The sequence below is a fragment of the Ursus maritimus genome, unplaced genomic scaffold (genome assembly GCF_017311325.1).
Source record: "Ursus maritimus isolate PB19 unplaced genomic scaffold, ASM1731132v1 scaffold_30, whole genome shotgun sequence".
In the NCBI taxonomy this organism is placed as follows: domain Eukaryota; kingdom Metazoa; phylum Chordata; class Mammalia; order Carnivora; family Ursidae; genus Ursus; species Ursus maritimus.
This window is the reverse complement of record NW_024425564.1, coordinates 28,368,064-28,386,617: the sequence shown is the minus strand read 5'-3', so window position 1 is coordinate 28,386,617 and position 18,554 is coordinate 28,368,064. Positions and strand designations below refer to the sequence as shown.

Here is an 18,554-nt window from a genome sequence, read left to right as displayed (position 1 = left end):
CTCAAATTTCTATCTAATTATTTTGCTATTATAAACAATGCCATATAACTCTCTGGACTAACCTTTGAGAATTTACTCTGATAATTTATTTACGATAAATTCCAGACTAAAGGGGTGTCTATTTTAGAGTTTTAGTTATTAGCCAAGTGTCCCTCACAAATGTTCACCCATTAAAAGCATCTGAGTGCCTGTTCCACTGCACCGTCATTAACCCTGGGACTTATCGCTTCGGCTTCGAGTCAGACCACATTCACATTTTTAGAGGGCCCAGTGTTATCAGTTAAAAACCTTAAAATAGTGTAGTGCATTGGTGGCTCAGTCGGTTAAGCGTCTGCCTTCGGTTCTGGTCATGATCCCAGGGTCCTGGGATCGAGTCCCGCATTGGGCTCCCTGCTCAGCGGGGAACCTGCTTCTCCCTCTGCCCCCCCTCCTCCCCCTCATGCTCACTCACACTCTCTTTCAAATAAAATGTTTAAAAAATTTTTTTAAAAATAAAAATTAAAAAAAAAAAACCAACCCCTTAAAATAGGGCTTCCAGGTCAAAAATCTATTTGCACCGTCAAACATGAATTTATTACTGTGCAGACAGGGGAAGGTCTAGAATTCTTGCTGGGACACCAAGAACTCTGGTGGAGAATTTTAAAGATCCATTTAAAGTAAGTGGTCAATGGCATGTCTCGCTTGACCTGAAGTTTTGGATTTTTTTTTTTTTCCAAGAGCCGATCACTTCGCTGAGATTTTTCCACGGCATAATTGGAAGCAAAAGAAGACTCAGAAAAAAAAAGAAAGGCTGCTCATATGGTCAAAACTTTCTTCCAGCATGTCAGAGTTTTGGGTTATCATTAAATGATGCAGCCACCCGAATTTCCAATAAGGAACTCACTGAACTCCACAGACACAATTCCCGGGCCAGCGTTACAGACTTCCCACGTTACGGACGGGAAAAGACCCGCGCAATGTATAGGAATGCTATGACTGAGCCACGGCATAATCCAATCCACGAAATCACAAGGTGCTTTATATCACGTTGCACACATTAAAAAAAAAAAAAAAATCGTTTGCGTTCTGCTCCACCCCCACCCCCATTTCCAAGGAAAGAGGAGGAAAGGAAAGCAGAGAGGGCGAGGACCAGCTCTCACCCAGCGCGGAGGGGACCGCCTTGGAGTGCTCCAGCTTCCCGGGGCTGCTGCTGCTGGCTACGCGGTGCGTGCTGGCGCAGGAGGGGCTCATGCCAACGCAGTCGGGGTAGTAGGCAGAGAGCAGGGGTGCGGCCACGCTGTCTTTCAGCAAAGGAGGTTGGATGAGCATGGAGTACCACCAGTGGTTGGACACTTCCGACACTCTCTGAAACAGGGCAGAGTGAGACCAAGAGGCTCAATGGCAGACAAGAAATGGACATGCAGATTTAGCCGAGGACAGACGGCTGGCTCCTGTCGTTCACCTGGAGCCTCCTCCTCGGCCTTTTCACCCTCCACAGTCCCACACCAGAGCTCTGCACGCGCAGATTTAGAAGCAAAGACGGCCGATGGGGCCTGGAGAGAACGTTTCCTAGCAGAGTTCTTCCAGATCGGCGGCAGCAGCCTCCTCCCATGCTCCCCTCCCCGAGCGCCACCCCCCCCCAACACCATGTCAGTCTGAGAGCTGCAGCCGGTACAGAGTTCCAGCCGTGCACCTCACAGGCAATGTAACAGCCAGTGCAGTCCCCTACCTTGCAAGTCTAGGCTTCAGCCTCACACGAGAAACTTCCTTCCATTCGGGAATCACTTATTACCCACACCCCGACCCCCCACCTTCACTTAGGATCTAAAGATAACTGAAGTCATGAAATGGGGCAGGAAAAAATCGTTCTCCTGAGCAGCAGTGAAGCAGGACTCCTTTTTGCTAGAAGCTACTGAACACTTTCCGAGGAAGAAGTACGCTACAACTATTGAAATAAGATGCTAAATGTAGAAATGAACAAAAAAGCTATTTTTGGTCTTAAAATATGTGATCACATTCCAGAGTTGACTTAACATATGCAGTCATCGGATCGAAGCGTCCCCGTGATGACTGACTATTGCAAGAAGAGTAACATTTCCTTGGCTTCTAAAGCAGCACTGCTGCTAAGCCCGTGTTCAACGGCCTCTTCTAAACGTGATCTTGAACGTGTGTTCCAAGAGTTCTAAGAACCTGATATAGGAGAACCCTGAGCTCCGGCACCCTCTGATGTCAGGTCTGCGGGCTCCAAGCACATGCGACCTGCCATCAAGCAGGGCTTTGTGACCTCCAGGTCCAGAAGGCGAAGCCAGTTTGCAGACGTATTTTGCCTGCTCCTGGGATTTCAAGGGGCCCGAGTCTGGGGCAAGCATGTTTCAGTTTACTACAAGCCCCGACACCCGCTATTCATGACTCCCCAGCTGCTTCCCACCTTCATTCGCCTGCTCAGGCTCCGAAGGCATGTCGGTTTGCTACCTGTTCTCAAGGCTACCCTCGGCCAGCCTGGGCTGTACCGGAAAAGAAGAGAAACTTCGGTTCCTTCCCCAGCACGCCAGGGCTGCCCCTATGGACCCCTTCCTAGCATAGCCCCAAGGAGAGAGTAAATGGAGAGTTCAGATCCCAACACTCCAAACAGACTGCGTAGAGGACAGAATGGAGATGCCTTCATGAACACGAACCCAAGCTCTTCAGCTTCCGGAACCCAACAGAGGCTCTGTCCTCCTGCATAAAGGGGACAGCTCCCAGTCCTTCCTCCCCCAGAAGCCCACCTGAGGGTGTTCCAAAAAGTCTCTGCACGGGAGTACAAGCAGCTCCAACAGTGACTGAGAAACCCGCACTCCGTCCTGCCGTTCTGAGCATGTCCTCCCAGCACACCTGCCACTCCCCGGACACCTGGCTGTCATTTTGTCAATACACCATCAAGAGCCCCACTCTCACCTTCAATACACACACCACGGAAGAAATCGTACTTGATACCATCAGCCCATCAGCGTATTTAACGAAACAGCCACTACACTGGGTTGAGTAGCGTTCCCCCAAAATCCATGTCCACCCAGAACCTCAGCACGAGACCTTACTGGGAAACGAGGTCTGTACAAATGTCATCAGTCACACTAGAGTGAGCCCTAACCTCAGTGTGACTAGTGTCCTTATAAGAGAAGAAGAGACACAGAGCTGAGGGGACACACAGGAAGAGGGTCGCGCGAGCCTGCAGTGACCCGCGGACAAGCCGAGGACGGCCAAGGACTGCTGGCACCACCAGACCCTGGGAGAGGCTGGACCGACGCTCCCTGAGATGGTCAGGGGGAGGCTGGCCCTGCTCACACCGTCACGTCAGACTCACAGCCTCTGAAACTAGGAGACAACACGCTTCTGTTGCTTTAAGCCACTCAGTTACAATATTTTATTACAGAAGCCCTAGGAAACTAATACAGGCACTCAAAACTTAGAACCTGCTTGAAAAGTGACCCCAGGGGCACCTGGGTGGCTCAGTCGGTTAAGCATCTGCCTTCGGCTCAGGTCATGATCCCAGGGTCCTGGGATCGAGCCCCACATCAGGCTCCCTGCTCAGTGGGAAGCCTGCTTCTCCCTCTCCCACTCCCCCTGCTTATGTTCCCTCTCTCACTGTCAAATAAATAAAATCTCTAAATAAGTAAATAAAAAAAATAAAAAAATAATTTTTTAAATAAAAAAATAAAAGTGACCAGAATCCACAGGAATAGAACAAGGGTAAAGTAGGTGACATGGCTATACACTGGCTCTAGACTCTTTCCTAACCATACACAAAGATAAAAAACTGGCAGATGAAATCCAGGAACTCTTCCACAATTTTTAAAGTTCTTATATCCCAAGAATACGGCCTCTGTCCTAAAGTTCAGATTGTTCTATGTGCAAAAGGGTCTGAATGTTAGGGGACAGGTCCATCAGATACTGCAAATGTATTTACAGTTATGTTTTCCTTTGTATCTACAATCTCATTCTGTCTACCCTAAATCCAGAAATTATTTGGGCCATTGCTTTCCTATGAAAATGCTTGAGGGTACAACTCATTATTAAAAATATGTGTGCGGGAGGGCACCTGCGTGGCTCAGATTTGGTTAAGTATGTGACTCTTGATTTCAGTTTAGGTCTTGACCTTAGAGTTGTGAGTTCAAGCCTGCTTTGGGGTCTGCGCTGGGTGCAGAGACTACTTTTAAAAAAATATGTATCTCACACACCCCTTTATGTAACAGAATGGATTTCAAGATTTCATAGGTGTCAAATCTCCCTTTGCCTAAAAATCACAGTCCGAGTTCCAGACATGCAGAAAGACCCCAAATTAACACCCCCGTATCACTGAAATCCAGAATAACTCAGAATCTCAGAATTTTAGAAACTCGGAAATGCAAAACATCATTTTCAACAACAGCCGTGGGATCTGCCATATGGGCCGTGGGGTCTGCCAGCTCAGGTAGCAAAGTTCCACGTGAGCAAAGAAATGAGGGCCTCAGCCTGCTGGACATGCTGCTTCCCCTCCCCACCTCGGGGCAGAGACAGGACGGAGCAGTTACACTGAGCTCAGAATACACAAGAACTCTCGAAGCTGAATCTGGGCCAAGACCATCAGATTACGGGCCTCTTGTTCTTTCTTGGAAGGATTCAAACGGAGACAAGGTCACAAAAGCCACCCATGAGAAACAAGGGTAACAAGGCTGATCCTTGTAGGAAGGCAAGCTATCCATTTCTTCTTTTTTAATTCCTTTCCACGTGGGGCAATATAATTTATTTTTCTCTGTAAGGTAGGGGAGGACCATCCATGTTACCAGGAACGCTAACACTTTTATCATACTGGCATCAGGCTGGATTAAAAGCCTTTGATCAGCAACCAGAGAGAGAAACTCATAAAACTGTTACTGTCAGTGACGCATAGGACTTTCATCACCGAAGGCACGACGAGCTGTAGTCTAGGATGTGCATGAATACTCACCAGATCCTCGGGAAGGGAACAAGGATCTGAGGTCTCGGGCTGCAAAAGAAAACCAAGTGTTATTTAGATTTACTTATAAAATACAGCCGTTAAGTGTCCATGTGCTTTCAGTAAGCTACCCCTCTTCACCCGTTTGACGGGCAAAAGTGAAAAGGGGGTAAAACACGGCAGGAGTGAGGGTGTGGAGGAGAGAGCGACTCCCATAAAGATGTCCTGGGTGGAAAGCTAAAGGAATGGAAGGACTTCGAAGGGCAATTTGACAAAATACACTACATTTAAATGCATGATAATTTGGCACTACCTTGCACCGCTAAAAACATACATTCTATATGCCCAGCAATTCAATTTCAAGAGGGACCCTCAAGCATGTGCACCCAATAGGAGTGTTAGAAATGCTCAGGGGCGCCTCAGTGCCACAGCCAGTTAAACACCCAACTCTTGATTTTGGCTCAGGTCGTGATCTCAGGGTCCTGAGACTGACCCTCACGAACGGCTCCCCCACTCAGCGAGGAGTCTGCTTGGGACTCTCTCTCCCTCTGCCTCTCCCTCCACTCGCTCTCTTTCTTTCTCTCACTCAAATAAATAAATAAAATCTTTTTTAAAAAGATTTTATTTATTTGGGGGGGGCCAGGGAGGAAGGAGGGGGAGAGGGAGAAGCAGACTCCCCGCTGAGCAGGGAGCCCAATGCAGGGCTCGATCCCAGGAACCTGGAATCATGACCTGAGCTGAAGGCAGATGCTTAACTCACTGAGCCACCCAGGTGCCCCCAAATAAATAAATCTTAAAAAAATGTTCAAGGGAGCACTATATTAAACACAGCCCAGAAGTCTACCAAGAGTAGAATAAATAGTGTTATGTTCAAACAACAGCCCACTGGGGCGCCTGGGGGGCTCAGTCAGTTAAGCATCTACCTTCGGCTCAGGTCATGATCCCAGGGTCCTGGGATGGAGCCCTGCATCGGGCTCCCTGCTCAGCGGGGAGCCTGTGTCTTCCTCTCCTCCCCACCCATGTGCTCTCTCTTGCTATCTCTGTCTCTCTCTCAAATAAAAATCTTAAAACAAAAACAAAAACAAAACACCAGCCCATGACACAGCAGTGAGAAAGAACGAACCACAAACCACACACCAGCACATGGACACACTTCACAAACATAATGGCTTCAAAGAAACCAGGCCCAGAAGAACACACACTGTATGATTCCATTTACGTAAAGTTCAGCAAGTCAGCATAGTGAGGAGGGGAGCCAGGGGCAGAGGGTGTGCGTGAAAGGGGATGCAGGGGGGCTCCTGCGGGGCTGGCAAGAGTTTGATTTCTCCACCGGCAGCCGGCTGAAGACGGGCTCTCAGAAGCTTCACTGAGCTCTGCAGTTTGATCTGTGCATTTTCTGTTTGGAAGTTATGCTTCAATAAAAAAGCTACCTAAGTCGACTGAAAACTGGCAGACCATATGGCCTGGCAAATCCGGCCCCTGGACTACTCCAGAGAAGCTCCAGCGTGCATGCTCCGGGAGCGGCGTGCACGAATGCCCGCGCGTATCGAACAGCCCGAAACGAGCAACCACCCTCCCGTCCGCGAACAGGAGAACAGACATGCCGTGGTGGGTCGAGCCGTGCAGGGCAATACTGCACGGCAGGGAGAAGTCCGAGCCAGAGCTTAGGCATCTACGTGGATGCTTGTGGAAAACGCCGCTGTTGAGTAAAAAGAGCAAACGGCAGAGGAGTACAAACAACCGGATGTCCTCTATGACCAGTACGCAAATACAGACAACTTCACATGCTGCTCTGGTTTCATAAACACGCACGGACTCTGTCACAAAAAGCAGAAGAAGATAAATGCGAACTCAGAACACTGCAGAATACTGCCGGGAACGGAGAGAAACAGAAGTACGGAGGGGCCCCTGGGAGTCACAGAGGCCCTGGTAATGGTCTGTTTCTAGAAGGGGGTGCTGGGTACCTGAGTGCTTACTTTAAGTCTTTATGCCTTACGTATCATCAGAAACCCTCTTTTGTGTCTATGTGTGAGTTCCTATGAAAATGACCGTATCGGGGCCCCTGGCTGTATCAGTCAGTAGAGCACACGACCCTTAATCTCAGGGTTTGGGAGTTCAAGTCCCACGTTGGGTGTAACGCCTACTTAAAAAAAAAAAAGGAAAAAAAAAAAGGAAAAAGGAAAAAGGGAAGGAAAGGAAAATGACCATTTATACTTTGACACAGAAATCTCATTTCCTGGAACCGATCCACGAGACTGAAAACAGCAGAGATACAAAGCTATCACTGTAGCACCGTCGCCAACAGTAAACATGTAAAAGTCCCCTCAATACCCTTCAGTCAGGTGAAATTCATCAGGATACATCAATTCAGTGGACTATGTATTACATGGTCTTTAAAAAAAAGAGACCTTTATGGAATGATATGGAAGCACCTTTATATAAACCAACAGGGGCGCCTCGGGGGGGGCTCAGTTGATGAAGTGTCTGACTCTTGATTTCGGCTCAGGTGGGGACCTCACGGTCGTGGGATAGAGCCCTCCGTCAGGCTCCACGCTGCGCTTGGAGCCTGCTGGAGATTCTGTCTCTCCTGCTCCCCCTGCCCTTCCCCACCCCTCTCTCTCCCTCTCTAAAAAAAAAAAATCTATAAACCAACAAGGAAAGCTCCAAAAAAAGCAGGTGTCGCTCACTACCGTTCTGTTTAACGCTGGTTTACAAACAAACCTTTCCAGACTTTGTCCCTGACAGAATACGAAGCTGCAAGACCAAAGGGACTCTGGGTCAATAAACACCATTTAAATAAATATTTCAAAAGTTCAGGCAATGCCTGGCAATCTGTTGAGACTGAGCAGTAGGTCTCCAAGGGGGCTCTCTGGAGGGCAGGAGGAGATGGGAAAACCTGATACCATAGGCAGATGCTGGGATTTAAGACGACCGCAAACCCTTCAACTTTAAGATGGTGGGAGGCAGGAGGACAGAAAGACCATTAAGCTTTCAAACACGGAAGGGATCTGACACCTCGAAGCCCCTACTGGAAATAAGTCCTTGCTGTTAAAATACATCCAACCATGTGAGGAATCACAATAAAGAAAGAGGGACAGAAGGAACTGTGGTCCAGAAATTGCGGGGGGGGGGCAGTAAAGCCGCGTAAACACAAAAGCAAGAGTAAACAACGGAGGGATTCCGGGGACTGAAAACAAATGACCCAAAACACGAAGAGGAATTGGGAAGGAGGAAACGGAGAGGTGGCCTCAAGTGTGATGTAATTTACTTTTTCCTCTTTCATGGCCGCGTGTCAATGAGCATCTAAGACTGAAACATGCAATTTAAAAAAGAAGTTAGGACAATTCCAACCTCCCAACATTCTCATCACATGTCTTCTTAACCTTTCAAGAAGACTTTAGAAACTATTATTCCTTGTGATGAAGAAATCCTTATTCCGTGTTCAGCAAGGTCTAACTTCACTTTGGCTTCTCCTTCTTATGTTAAGTGTTGCTGTATGACCACAGCACATCAAAGCGGCACGTGTGCTATTATTTTCACTCCAGAGGGATCTGTCAGCCAGGCCTTCTCCTTGCACACATGTGGGAATATTCTCGAATGAACCTCATCAGACCACGGTTATTTCATGAATTCACGATGGAGACCACATGAGTTTGGTTTTTTGCTATCATCTTTGTTCTTTTCTGTATTGCTTCACTGTTTCAAATTCGAACACGTGTCATTTTTCTAAAAAAAAAAGCTCATTCTACAGAAAACCTTGGACTTTTCCAAAGCAGCTCAAGTGGAAGAAAGTGAAGACCCAGACCACCGGATGAAAGATCAAGTAAATGGGAAAAGGAACACCGACGATCTGAAGCATGAGTAGAAATGAAGTCAAAATTGTACTTTCTGTTATCACAGAAAGAGAAGAGGGACGATGGAGAAATCCAAACCCAGTTAAACCACAGCCAAGACAAATTATTTTCATATAAACTTGGCATGTAAAACACACCTAGTATTTAGTAACATAACATTATTAGACAAGTCATCCAAGGTATTTGTTTAATCCTTTAGAACAATTGTTTGGAATCTTCACAAAAACAGGCTGGGTAAAAATGGCCCCAAAGTTAGTATCTATTAAAATAGCCTGCTATTTTTGACCACTCCCTGGCTGAGCTCTCCTTTTAAATATTCTAACAAAACCCACTTGAGAAGTCATCTGAAGCACAGGTGCTAGTTGGTAAGCTCAGTGCAACCACGATCCTGATTAACTTGCCGGACACTCGAACCCCAATTCCCCTCCCTGGACCCAACTCTGCCTGGAAAATCTATTACCCTCAACATCAGCCCCCTCCCTTGTTTCTCTCTCCTGTCTCGCAAACAGGGCTTCTGCTCCGAAGGTCCAGCCCGAGCACCAATTTAGGTGCTGAACTGAAAGGCTTCAGCACGAGACTTGCTAATTCCAGGATCCCGGTCCCAGGCTTAGATCTGTGCTTTCCATCCCTCACTCCCAAACTGCCCACATCAAAAATAAAGCAGGGATACCACCACAGATCCCACTGACACTAAGAGGAGAATTAGGGAACAGTGCAAACAACTCTAATTTGACAACACAGATGAAATAAATTTCTTCAAAACCCAACTATCTAGGAGTGCCTGGTTGGCTTAGTCGGTTAAGCGTCCTACTCTTGATTTCAGCTCAGGTCATGAGCTCAGGGTGGTGAGATCTACCCCAGTGTCTGGCTTTTTACTGCTTAAGATTCTCTCTCTGCCTTTCTCTGCCCCTCCCTCCATGACCTGTATGCACACACCCTCTAAAAAAAAATCTTTTTTAATTAGAAAAATTTAAAAAACCCACAAAACACAACCATCTAAAACTGGTAGAATAAACCACGTGAACAGCCACATATCTGTTAAAGACACTGCATTTGTCATTTCAAAACTTCTCACAAAGAAAACTAGCCCAATGTCTTCACTGCTGAATTATACCAAACAGTAAAACAAGAAATCATTATCAACCGTACATGGACTCTTTAACAAAACAGAGGAGGGTATACTTCTCAAGTCGTCTTATGGAGCCAGCATAACTTGGATACCAGAACCTGACAGGGATATTACAAGAAAATGACAGACAGTATTCATCAAGAACACAGGTGCAGAATTCCACAACAAAATATGAGCAGACTGAACCCAACAATAAAGGATAATATGTTAAGAACAAGTGGGATTTCCCCCCCAGGAACGCCAGGTTGTTTCATCATGCTAGAATGTGTGCAACTTGCCACAATAAAGGAGAAAAACCCACACGATCATCACAAAAAGCACGGAGAAAGTGTCTGACAAAATCCAACATGCGTTCAGAATAAAACGTTCTCAGCAAACTAGGGAGAGGGAGGAACTTTCTCAGTCCGATCAAAGACGTCTGTGCTAAAATACTGAACGCCGTCCTCCTAAGTCAGGAGCAAGAAAAGATAGCCGTTCTCCAACTTCTCCTCAACTCTATGCTGATGGTCCTGACCAAAGTGATAAGAAGAGCGAGCCGAAAAATCTAGTTTTTAAAAAAAAGCACAAGTCTTTATTCACAGTCGCTATGACTGTAGAAAACCCAAAGCAATCTATAAAAAGATCTTTGAAATGTAATAAGTGAATTCAAGAAAGTCTCTGGGTAGAAAGTCAACATATACAAGTAAACTGTATTTCTACACAATCTTTTTTTTTTTTTTTAAAGATTTTATTTATTTATTTGACAGAGATAGAGACAGCCAGCGAGAGAGGGAACACAAGCAGGGGGAGTGGGAGAGAAAGAAGCAGGCTCATAGCAGAGGAGCCTGATGTGGGGCTCGATCCCATAATGCTGGGATCACGCCCTGAGCCGAAGGCAGACGCTTAACTGCTGTGCCACCCAGGCGCCCCTGTATTTCTACACAATCTTAACAAACAACTTAAAATTATCAAGTTAAAAATAAATTCCACTTCTAATTACAGAAAAAAAGCAACATACCTAGAAATAAATTTAACAAAAGACACCCTCAGTGAAAACTAGAAAAACACTCTGGAGAGAAATTAAAGACCCTGAAACGATGGAGAGATATTCCACGCTCATGGATCAGAACAGAGGTTCGGGAACACTTTCTGTAAAGGGCCAGACAGTAAATATTTTAAATCCTGTGTATCATATGGTCTACATCACAAACCCCTTACCACTGCAGCAGGAAAGCAGCCACAGACAATATATAACGGATGAGCATGGCTACATTCCAATAAAGCTTTATTTTCAGAGGGAAAGATGGCAGCAGGGGACAAAGGCGCTAGGCTCGCCCCGTCTCACAACTAAAACTAGATAACTATCAAATCATCCTAAATACCCCAGAAACTGATCTGAAGACTGGGAGAACAAACTCCACAAATAAAGGGAGAGAAAAGGCCACACCGAGGAAGGTAGAAGTGCAGAGATGAGGCTTGGAAGAGAAATGAATCCTGGCCGCTGCAGTAGGGAGGAGGGAGCTGTGGTTGCAGAGACGGGCAAGAGACAGACTAGCATGCAGGGGAGTGCACGGGGAAAACGAATCCCCATAGCAATTGGCTTGGAAAGTAAGAAAGACTGAATTTCGTGAGTTCTTGCCACAAGCAGGACTTAAAGCCTGGAGTTCTAAACTCAATGGAGTTGGCTGGGATACAGCCTAGAGGCTATCGCGGTTACTCTTGGAGAGAAGTCAGGGCAAACAGCCCTCAGACATGCAGCATGGATAAAACAGTGATCTGAAGAACACCTGGGACACAAGGTGAGGAGGTTAGCTGCTCATCTCAGAGCGTGTCCCAGAGAAGCGGCGATCATGGAGAGACCCCTCTGGGAACAAAGGAACTGGCAGGAGCCATTTCTCTCGCCCATCCTCAGCCTTGACACAGAGCCTCCCACAAGAACCAGCCCAGGGCCAACGCTAGCTACCTAACTTGCTTATGTCAAGTCTCACCCCAACCCTGTGTTCCAGGGGAACCAACCTTCCCAGTCACATTTTCCTCAATCGCAGCATGGCAGGCCTGTTACCCCCAAAAGCCAGTGCACCCCTGCCCACACCTCATCTCCCCACCCTGCAGGTTTTCAAGGCCTCAGTTCTGGTGGCAGTGATGATGGGTCCCATTTCACAAGTAAAACAGAACACATTTAGTTAAAATGTACCACATCAGGCCAGGAACCAAACACTGCCCACAACAGACAAAGAGGGCCTCTACAGATGACTGGCCTAAAGGATAAAGTATCCAGGACAGAACCACAAAGCTCGCTCAGCACCACTGGAGATACTCGCAGAAGTGCCAGGCCCTGGGGAACAGGGGACACTGCACGGCAAGACACTACAGGACCTCTTCTTCATAAGGCCATTACCCTCAAGAACAGTTGTAATTGGTTTTCCTAACACAGAGAAACAGGCATAGAGACTTAGACAAGATGAGAAGGCAGAGGAATGTGCCCCAAATTAAAGGACAATGCCAGAGCCAGAGTTCTAAGGGAAACAGATATAAGTAACATGCCTGATGGAGAATTTAAAGCAATGATCATAAGGATACTCACTGAACTTGAGAAAAGAGGACAACATGGCGACCCTTGACACAGAGAAAAGGAATAACATAGCACAGTGAAATGAGAAACACACTTGATGGAATGAACAGCAGGATGAAAGATGCAAAGAATTAGTGACGTAGAAGACAGAGTAATGGAAAGTAGTCAAGCTGAACAAAAGAGAGAAAGAATTATGCAAAACAAGAACAGACTTAGAGAATTCAGTGACTTCATCAAACGCAGTAACATTTGTATTACAGAAGTGCCAGAAGAGGAAGAGAGAGAGGAAAGGGGGCAGAGAATTTACTTGAAGAAATAACAGCTGAGGGGTGCCTGGGTGGCTCAGTTAAGAATCGTACTCTAGGTTTCGACTCAGGTCATGGTCTTAGGGTCATGAAATTGAGCCCCGAGTTGGGCTCCGCACTCAGTGTGGAGTCTGCTTGTCTCTCTCCCTCCCCTGGCCAGTGCATGTGTGATGTGCTCTCTCTCTCAAATTAATAAATAGAATCTTAATTTAAAAAAAAGAAAGAAAAAGAAAAATAGCTGAAAACTTCCCTAATCTGGGGAAGGGAAGAGATAGCCAGATCCAGGAGGTACAGAGAACTCCCAATAAAATCAACAAAAGAAGAGCCACACCAAAACATATTGAAATTAAAAAGGTAAAAATACAGTGATACAGAAAAAATATTAAAAGCAGTAATATAAGGGGCGCCTGGGTGGCTCAGTCGTTAAGCGTCTGCCTTCGGTTCAGGGCGTGATCCCGGCGTTATGGGATCGAGCCCCACATCAGGCTCTTCCGCTGGGAGCCTGCTTCTTCCTCTCCCACTCCCCCTGCTTGTGTTCCCTCTCTCGCTGGCTGTCTCTCTCTGTCAAATATATAAAATCTTAAAAAAAAAAAAAAAAAGCAGTAATATAAATGAAGACAGTTACATAGAGAAAGGAAACCCCATAAGGCTATCCGCAGTTTTTCAGCAGAAACTTACCAAGGCAGAAAAGAGTGGCATGATATATTCAAAGTGCTGAATGAGAAACACCTGCAGTCAAGAATACTCCTTCCAGCAAGGCTATCATTTGGAATAGAAGGAGAAAGAAGGAGTTTCCCAGACAAACAAAACCTACAGGAGTTCATGGTCACTAAACCAGCCTTGCAAGTAATATTACAGGGTACTCTGAGTGGAAAGAAAAGACCAAAAATGATCATATGAGGGCAGAAAACACACAAGCAGCAAAAATGAATATTTCTGTAAAAAATTAGCCAAGGAATACACAAAATACAAGAATGTAAAATATAACACCCTATACCTAAAACGTGGGGAAGACAGGAGAAAAGAATGGGTTCAAACCCAAATGACCACCAACTTAATATAGTCTGCTGTATGACGAAGGTTATGTACAAACCTAATGGTAACCACAAAGCAAAAACCACCAACAAATATGCAAAGAACGAAGAGAGAGAAATCCAAATATATCTCTAAAGAAAACCAGCAAACCATGAAAGGGAAAAAGACAAGAAAGGATCAGAGAAAATTCTCAGAAACAAATGACAAAACGAGTAATAAAATCGCAATAAATAATACCAATAATAATACTGAAAGTACATGAACGAGACGCTCCACTCAAAAGACAGAGGGTGACAGAACGGATTAAAAAACAAGACCCATGTATATGCTGCCTACAACAGACTCATTTTAGACCTAAAAACACCTCCAGATTTAAAGTGTGGGGATGGAGAATCATTTATCATGCAAATGGATATTAAAAGAAAGCTGGAGTAGCAATACTTCTACTGGACAAGAGAGACTTTAAAAGAAAGCCTGTAATAAGAGACAAAGGATGACACTATAATAAAGGGGACACTCCAACAAGAAAATATAACAATTGTAAATATTTATGCACCCGGGATGCCTGGGTGGCTCAGTTGGTTAAGTGTCCAACTCTTGGTTTTGGCTTGGGTGATGGTCTCAGGGTCGCGGGGTCAAGCCCCATGTTGGGCTCCTCATTCAGATTGCTTGAGATTCTCTGCCTCCACCTTTCCTTCTGCCCCTCCCCCTGCTCGCTCTAAAATAAATAAAATCTTTAAAAAAAAATTACGCACCCAACACAGGAACACCCAAATACATAAAACAGTTAATAACAAACATAAAGGAACTAATCGATGATAATACAGAAATAGTAGGGACTTTAACACCTGCCTTACATCAATGGACAGACTATCTAAACAGAAAGTCAACCAGGAAACTATGGCTTTGAGTGTTACACTGGACAGTATAAGAGATACAACAGTATCTCTTAAACCCTTAAGAGATATATTCAGAACATTTCATCCTAAAGCAGAATACACATTCTTTACAAGTGCATATGGAACATTCTCCAGAACAAATCACATATTAGGCCACAAAACAAGTCTCAACAAATTTAAAAAGATCAAAGTTACACCATGCATCTTTTTTCTTTTTTTTTTCAGATGCTTAACAGCTGAGCCACCCAGGTGCCCCACACCATGCATCTTTTCTGACTGCGAAACTATGAAACTAGAATCAACCCCAAGAAAAAATCCAGAAAGGGCACAAATACCTTTATTTGTGGTTAGGTTAAATAACCTGTGGTTATGTTGAGGTTAAATGACATGCTACTAAACAATGAAGGGGTCAACCAGGAAAATGCAAGAAGAAATTTAAAAAGTACATGGAAACAAATGAAAGTGAAACACAATGATTCAAACCATTGGGACACAGCAAAAGCAGTCCTGAGAGGGCAGTATATAGCAACAGAGGCCGACCTCCAGAAGCAAGAAAAATCTCAAACAACCTAACCTTACACTTAAAGGAGCTACAAAAAGAACAACAAATGAAGCCTAAGGCTAGCAGAAGGAAGGAAAAAATAAAGATTAGAGCAGAAATAAGTGATACAGGGGGCACCTGGGTGGCTCAGTCACTGGGCGTCTGCCTTTGGCTCAGGTCATGATCCCTAGGTCCTGGGATTGAGCCCCGCGTTGGCCTCCCTGCTCAGCAGGAAGCCTGCTTCTCCCTCTCACACTTCCCCTGCTTGTGTTCCTTCTCTTGCTCTGTCATATAAATAAATAAAATCTTAAAAAAAAAAATAAGTGATACAGAAACTAAAAAACAATGAAACCAGGAGCTGGTTCTTTGGGGGAAAAAATAAAATAAAATTGACAATGTCTAGCCAGACTCATCAGGAAAAAAAGAGAAAGGACTCAAAATCACAAATGACAGAGGAGAAAGAAAAACCAATACCACAGAAATATAAACTGCAATGGTATATGATAAAAAGCAATAAGCCAAGTAGACAAGAAATGGATAAATTCATAGGAACATGTAACCTACCAAAACTGAACCAGGAAGAAACACAAAATTTGAACAGACCAATCACCAGCAAAGAAACTGAATCAGTAATAAAAAAAAAAAAAAAAAATCAACACTCCCAAAAAATAAAAGTCCAGAACCAGATGGCTTCACAGCTGAATTCTACCAAACATTTGAAGAAGAGTCAATACCTCTTCTCAAACTATTTCAAAACTTAGGAAAGGAAGGAAAACTTCCAGATTTATTCTATGAGGCCAGCATTACTATCCTGATACCAAAACCATATAAAGACAACACACACAAAAAAAGGGAACTACAAGCCAATATCTCTGATGAACATAGATGCAAAAACACTCAACAAAATACTAGCAAATCAAATCCAACAATACGTTAAAAAAGTCATTCACCATGATTAACCCAGGATTTCTACCTGGGTTGCAAGGGTGATTCAATATTCACAAATCAATCAATGTGATATAGCAATATTAATAAGAGAAAAGATAAGAACTACATGATCATCTCAATAGATGCAGAAAATGCATTTGACAAAGTACAACATCCATTCATAATAATAAAAAAAAAAAACCCTCAACAAAGCAGGTTTAGCAGGAACACACTAAAACAAAATAAAGGCCACATACAAAAAACCCACAGCTACTATCATCCTCAATGGGGAAAAATGGAGCTTGTCCTCTAAGATCAGGAGCAAGACAAGAATGTCCACTCTCACCACTTTTATTCAACGTAGTACTGGAAGTCCTAGCCACAGCAATCAGACAAGAAAAAGAAATAATACACAACTAATGAATCATCGAGCCTTACATCGGAAACCGGGGATGTACCGTATGGTGACTAACATAATATAATAAAAAATCATTATAAATAAATAAAATAAAAATAAAAGAAATAAAAGGCATCCAAATAGGTAAGAAACGAGTAAAACTTTCACTGTTGGCAGGTGACATGATACTACATACAAAAAACGCAAAAGACTCTACCAAGAAACTGCTAGAACGGATAAACAAATTGCGTGAAGTCACAGGCTACAAAATTAATCTACAGAAATGCGTTGCATTTCTATACACCAATAATGATGAAACAGAAAGAGAAATTAAGAAAATAATCCCATTCACAACTGCACCCAAAATAATAAGATACCTAGGAATAAACCTAACCAAAGAAGTGAAAGCCTGTACTCTGAAAACTATAAAACACTGATGAAAGAAACTGAAGGTGACACAAAGAAATGGAAAGACATTCCATCCACATGGATTGAAAGAACAAATACTGTTAAAATATCCAGACTACCCAAAGCAATCTACAGATTTAATGCAGTCCCTGTCAAAATAACCCCCAACATTTTTCACAGAGCTAGAACAAGCAATCATAAAATTTGTATGGAACCACAAAAGACCCTGAATAGCCAAAGCAGTCTTGAAAAAGAAAAGTGAAGCTGGAGGCACCACAATTCTGGACTTCAAGTTATATTACAGAGCTGTAGTCATCAAAACAGCATGGTACTGGCACAAAAACAGACACGTAGATCAATAGAATAGAAAACCCAGAAATGAACCCACAATTATATGGTCAATCTCTGACAAAGCAGTTAAGAATATCCAATGGAAAAAAGTCTCTTCAACAAATGGTGTTGGAAAAAGTGAACAGCTACATGCTAAAGAATGAAATGAGGCCATTTTCTTACACCACACACAAAAATAAACTCAAAATGCATTAAAGACCTAAACGTGAGACCTAAATGTGAAACCATAAAAATCCTTGAAGAGAACACAGGCAATAACTTCTTTGACATTGGCCATAGCAACATTTTTCTAGCTATGGCTCCTGCGTCAAGGGAAACAAAAGCAAAAATAAACTACTGGGACTACATCAAAATAAAAAGCTTCCGCACAATGAATGAAACAGTCAACAAAACTAAGAAGCAACCTACTGAAGGGAAACGATATTTGCAAATGACTTAGCTGATAAAGGGTTAGTATCCGAAATATATAAAGAACCGATACAACTCAACACCTCCAAAAAACAAATAATCCAACCAGAAATGGGAAGATACGAACAGACATCTCTGCAAAGAAGATATCCAGATGGCCAACAGACACATGAAAAGACATCAACATCACTTATTAGGGAAATGCAAATCAAAACCACAATGAGATATCACCTCACACCTGTCAGGATGGCTAAAATCAACAACACAAGAAACAACAAGTGTTGGTGAGGATGTGGAGAAAAAGGAACCCTCGTGCACTCTTGGTGGGAATGCAAACTGGTGCAGCTGGTGTGAACAGTATGGAGGGTCTTCAAAAAGTTAAAAATGATCCAATAATTGCACTAGTGGGTATTTACCCCCAAAATACAAAAATACTAATTCAAAGGGATACATACACCTGCTTGTTGATTGCAGCATTATCTACAATTGCCAAATTACGGAAGAAGCCCAAGTGTCCACCAATAGATGAGTGGATAAAGATGTGGTGTGTATACACATTGCAATATCATTCAGCCATAAAAAAGAATGAAATCTTGCCGTTTGTGACAACATGGATGGATCTAGACAGTATAACATGAAGTGAAATAAGTCTGCCAAAGACAAATACCGTATGATTTCAATTGTATGTGGAGTTTAAGAAACAAAACAAAGGAAAAGAAAAGAGAGAGAAAGAAACAAATCAAGAAACAGACCCTTAAATATACAGAACAAACTGATGGTTGCCAGAGGGGAGGTGGGTGGGGATGGAGGAAATAGGTG

At 43.9% G+C, this 18,554-nt stretch overlaps 1 protein-coding gene across 4 annotated transcripts in view; it reads right to left on the bottom strand.

The window, feature by feature from the left end:
- Nucleotides 1-18,554, bottom strand: part of KDM1B (lysine demethylase 1B) — a 56,793-nt gene that overhangs the window by 25,267 nt on the left and 12,972 nt on the right. For all 4 annotated transcript variants that reach the window (XM_040645091.1, XM_040645092.1, XM_040645090.1 and 1 more), the window contains 2 exons: nucleotides 4,943-4,981; nucleotides 1,140-1,344 (listed from right to left, as the gene is read on the bottom strand). In XM_040645091.1, the coding sequence (XP_040501025.1) occupies nucleotides 1,140-1,344; nucleotides 4,943-4,981 (244 nt within the window). The remainder of the gene's footprint in view (nucleotides 1-1,139; nucleotides 1,345-4,942; nucleotides 4,982-18,554) is intronic.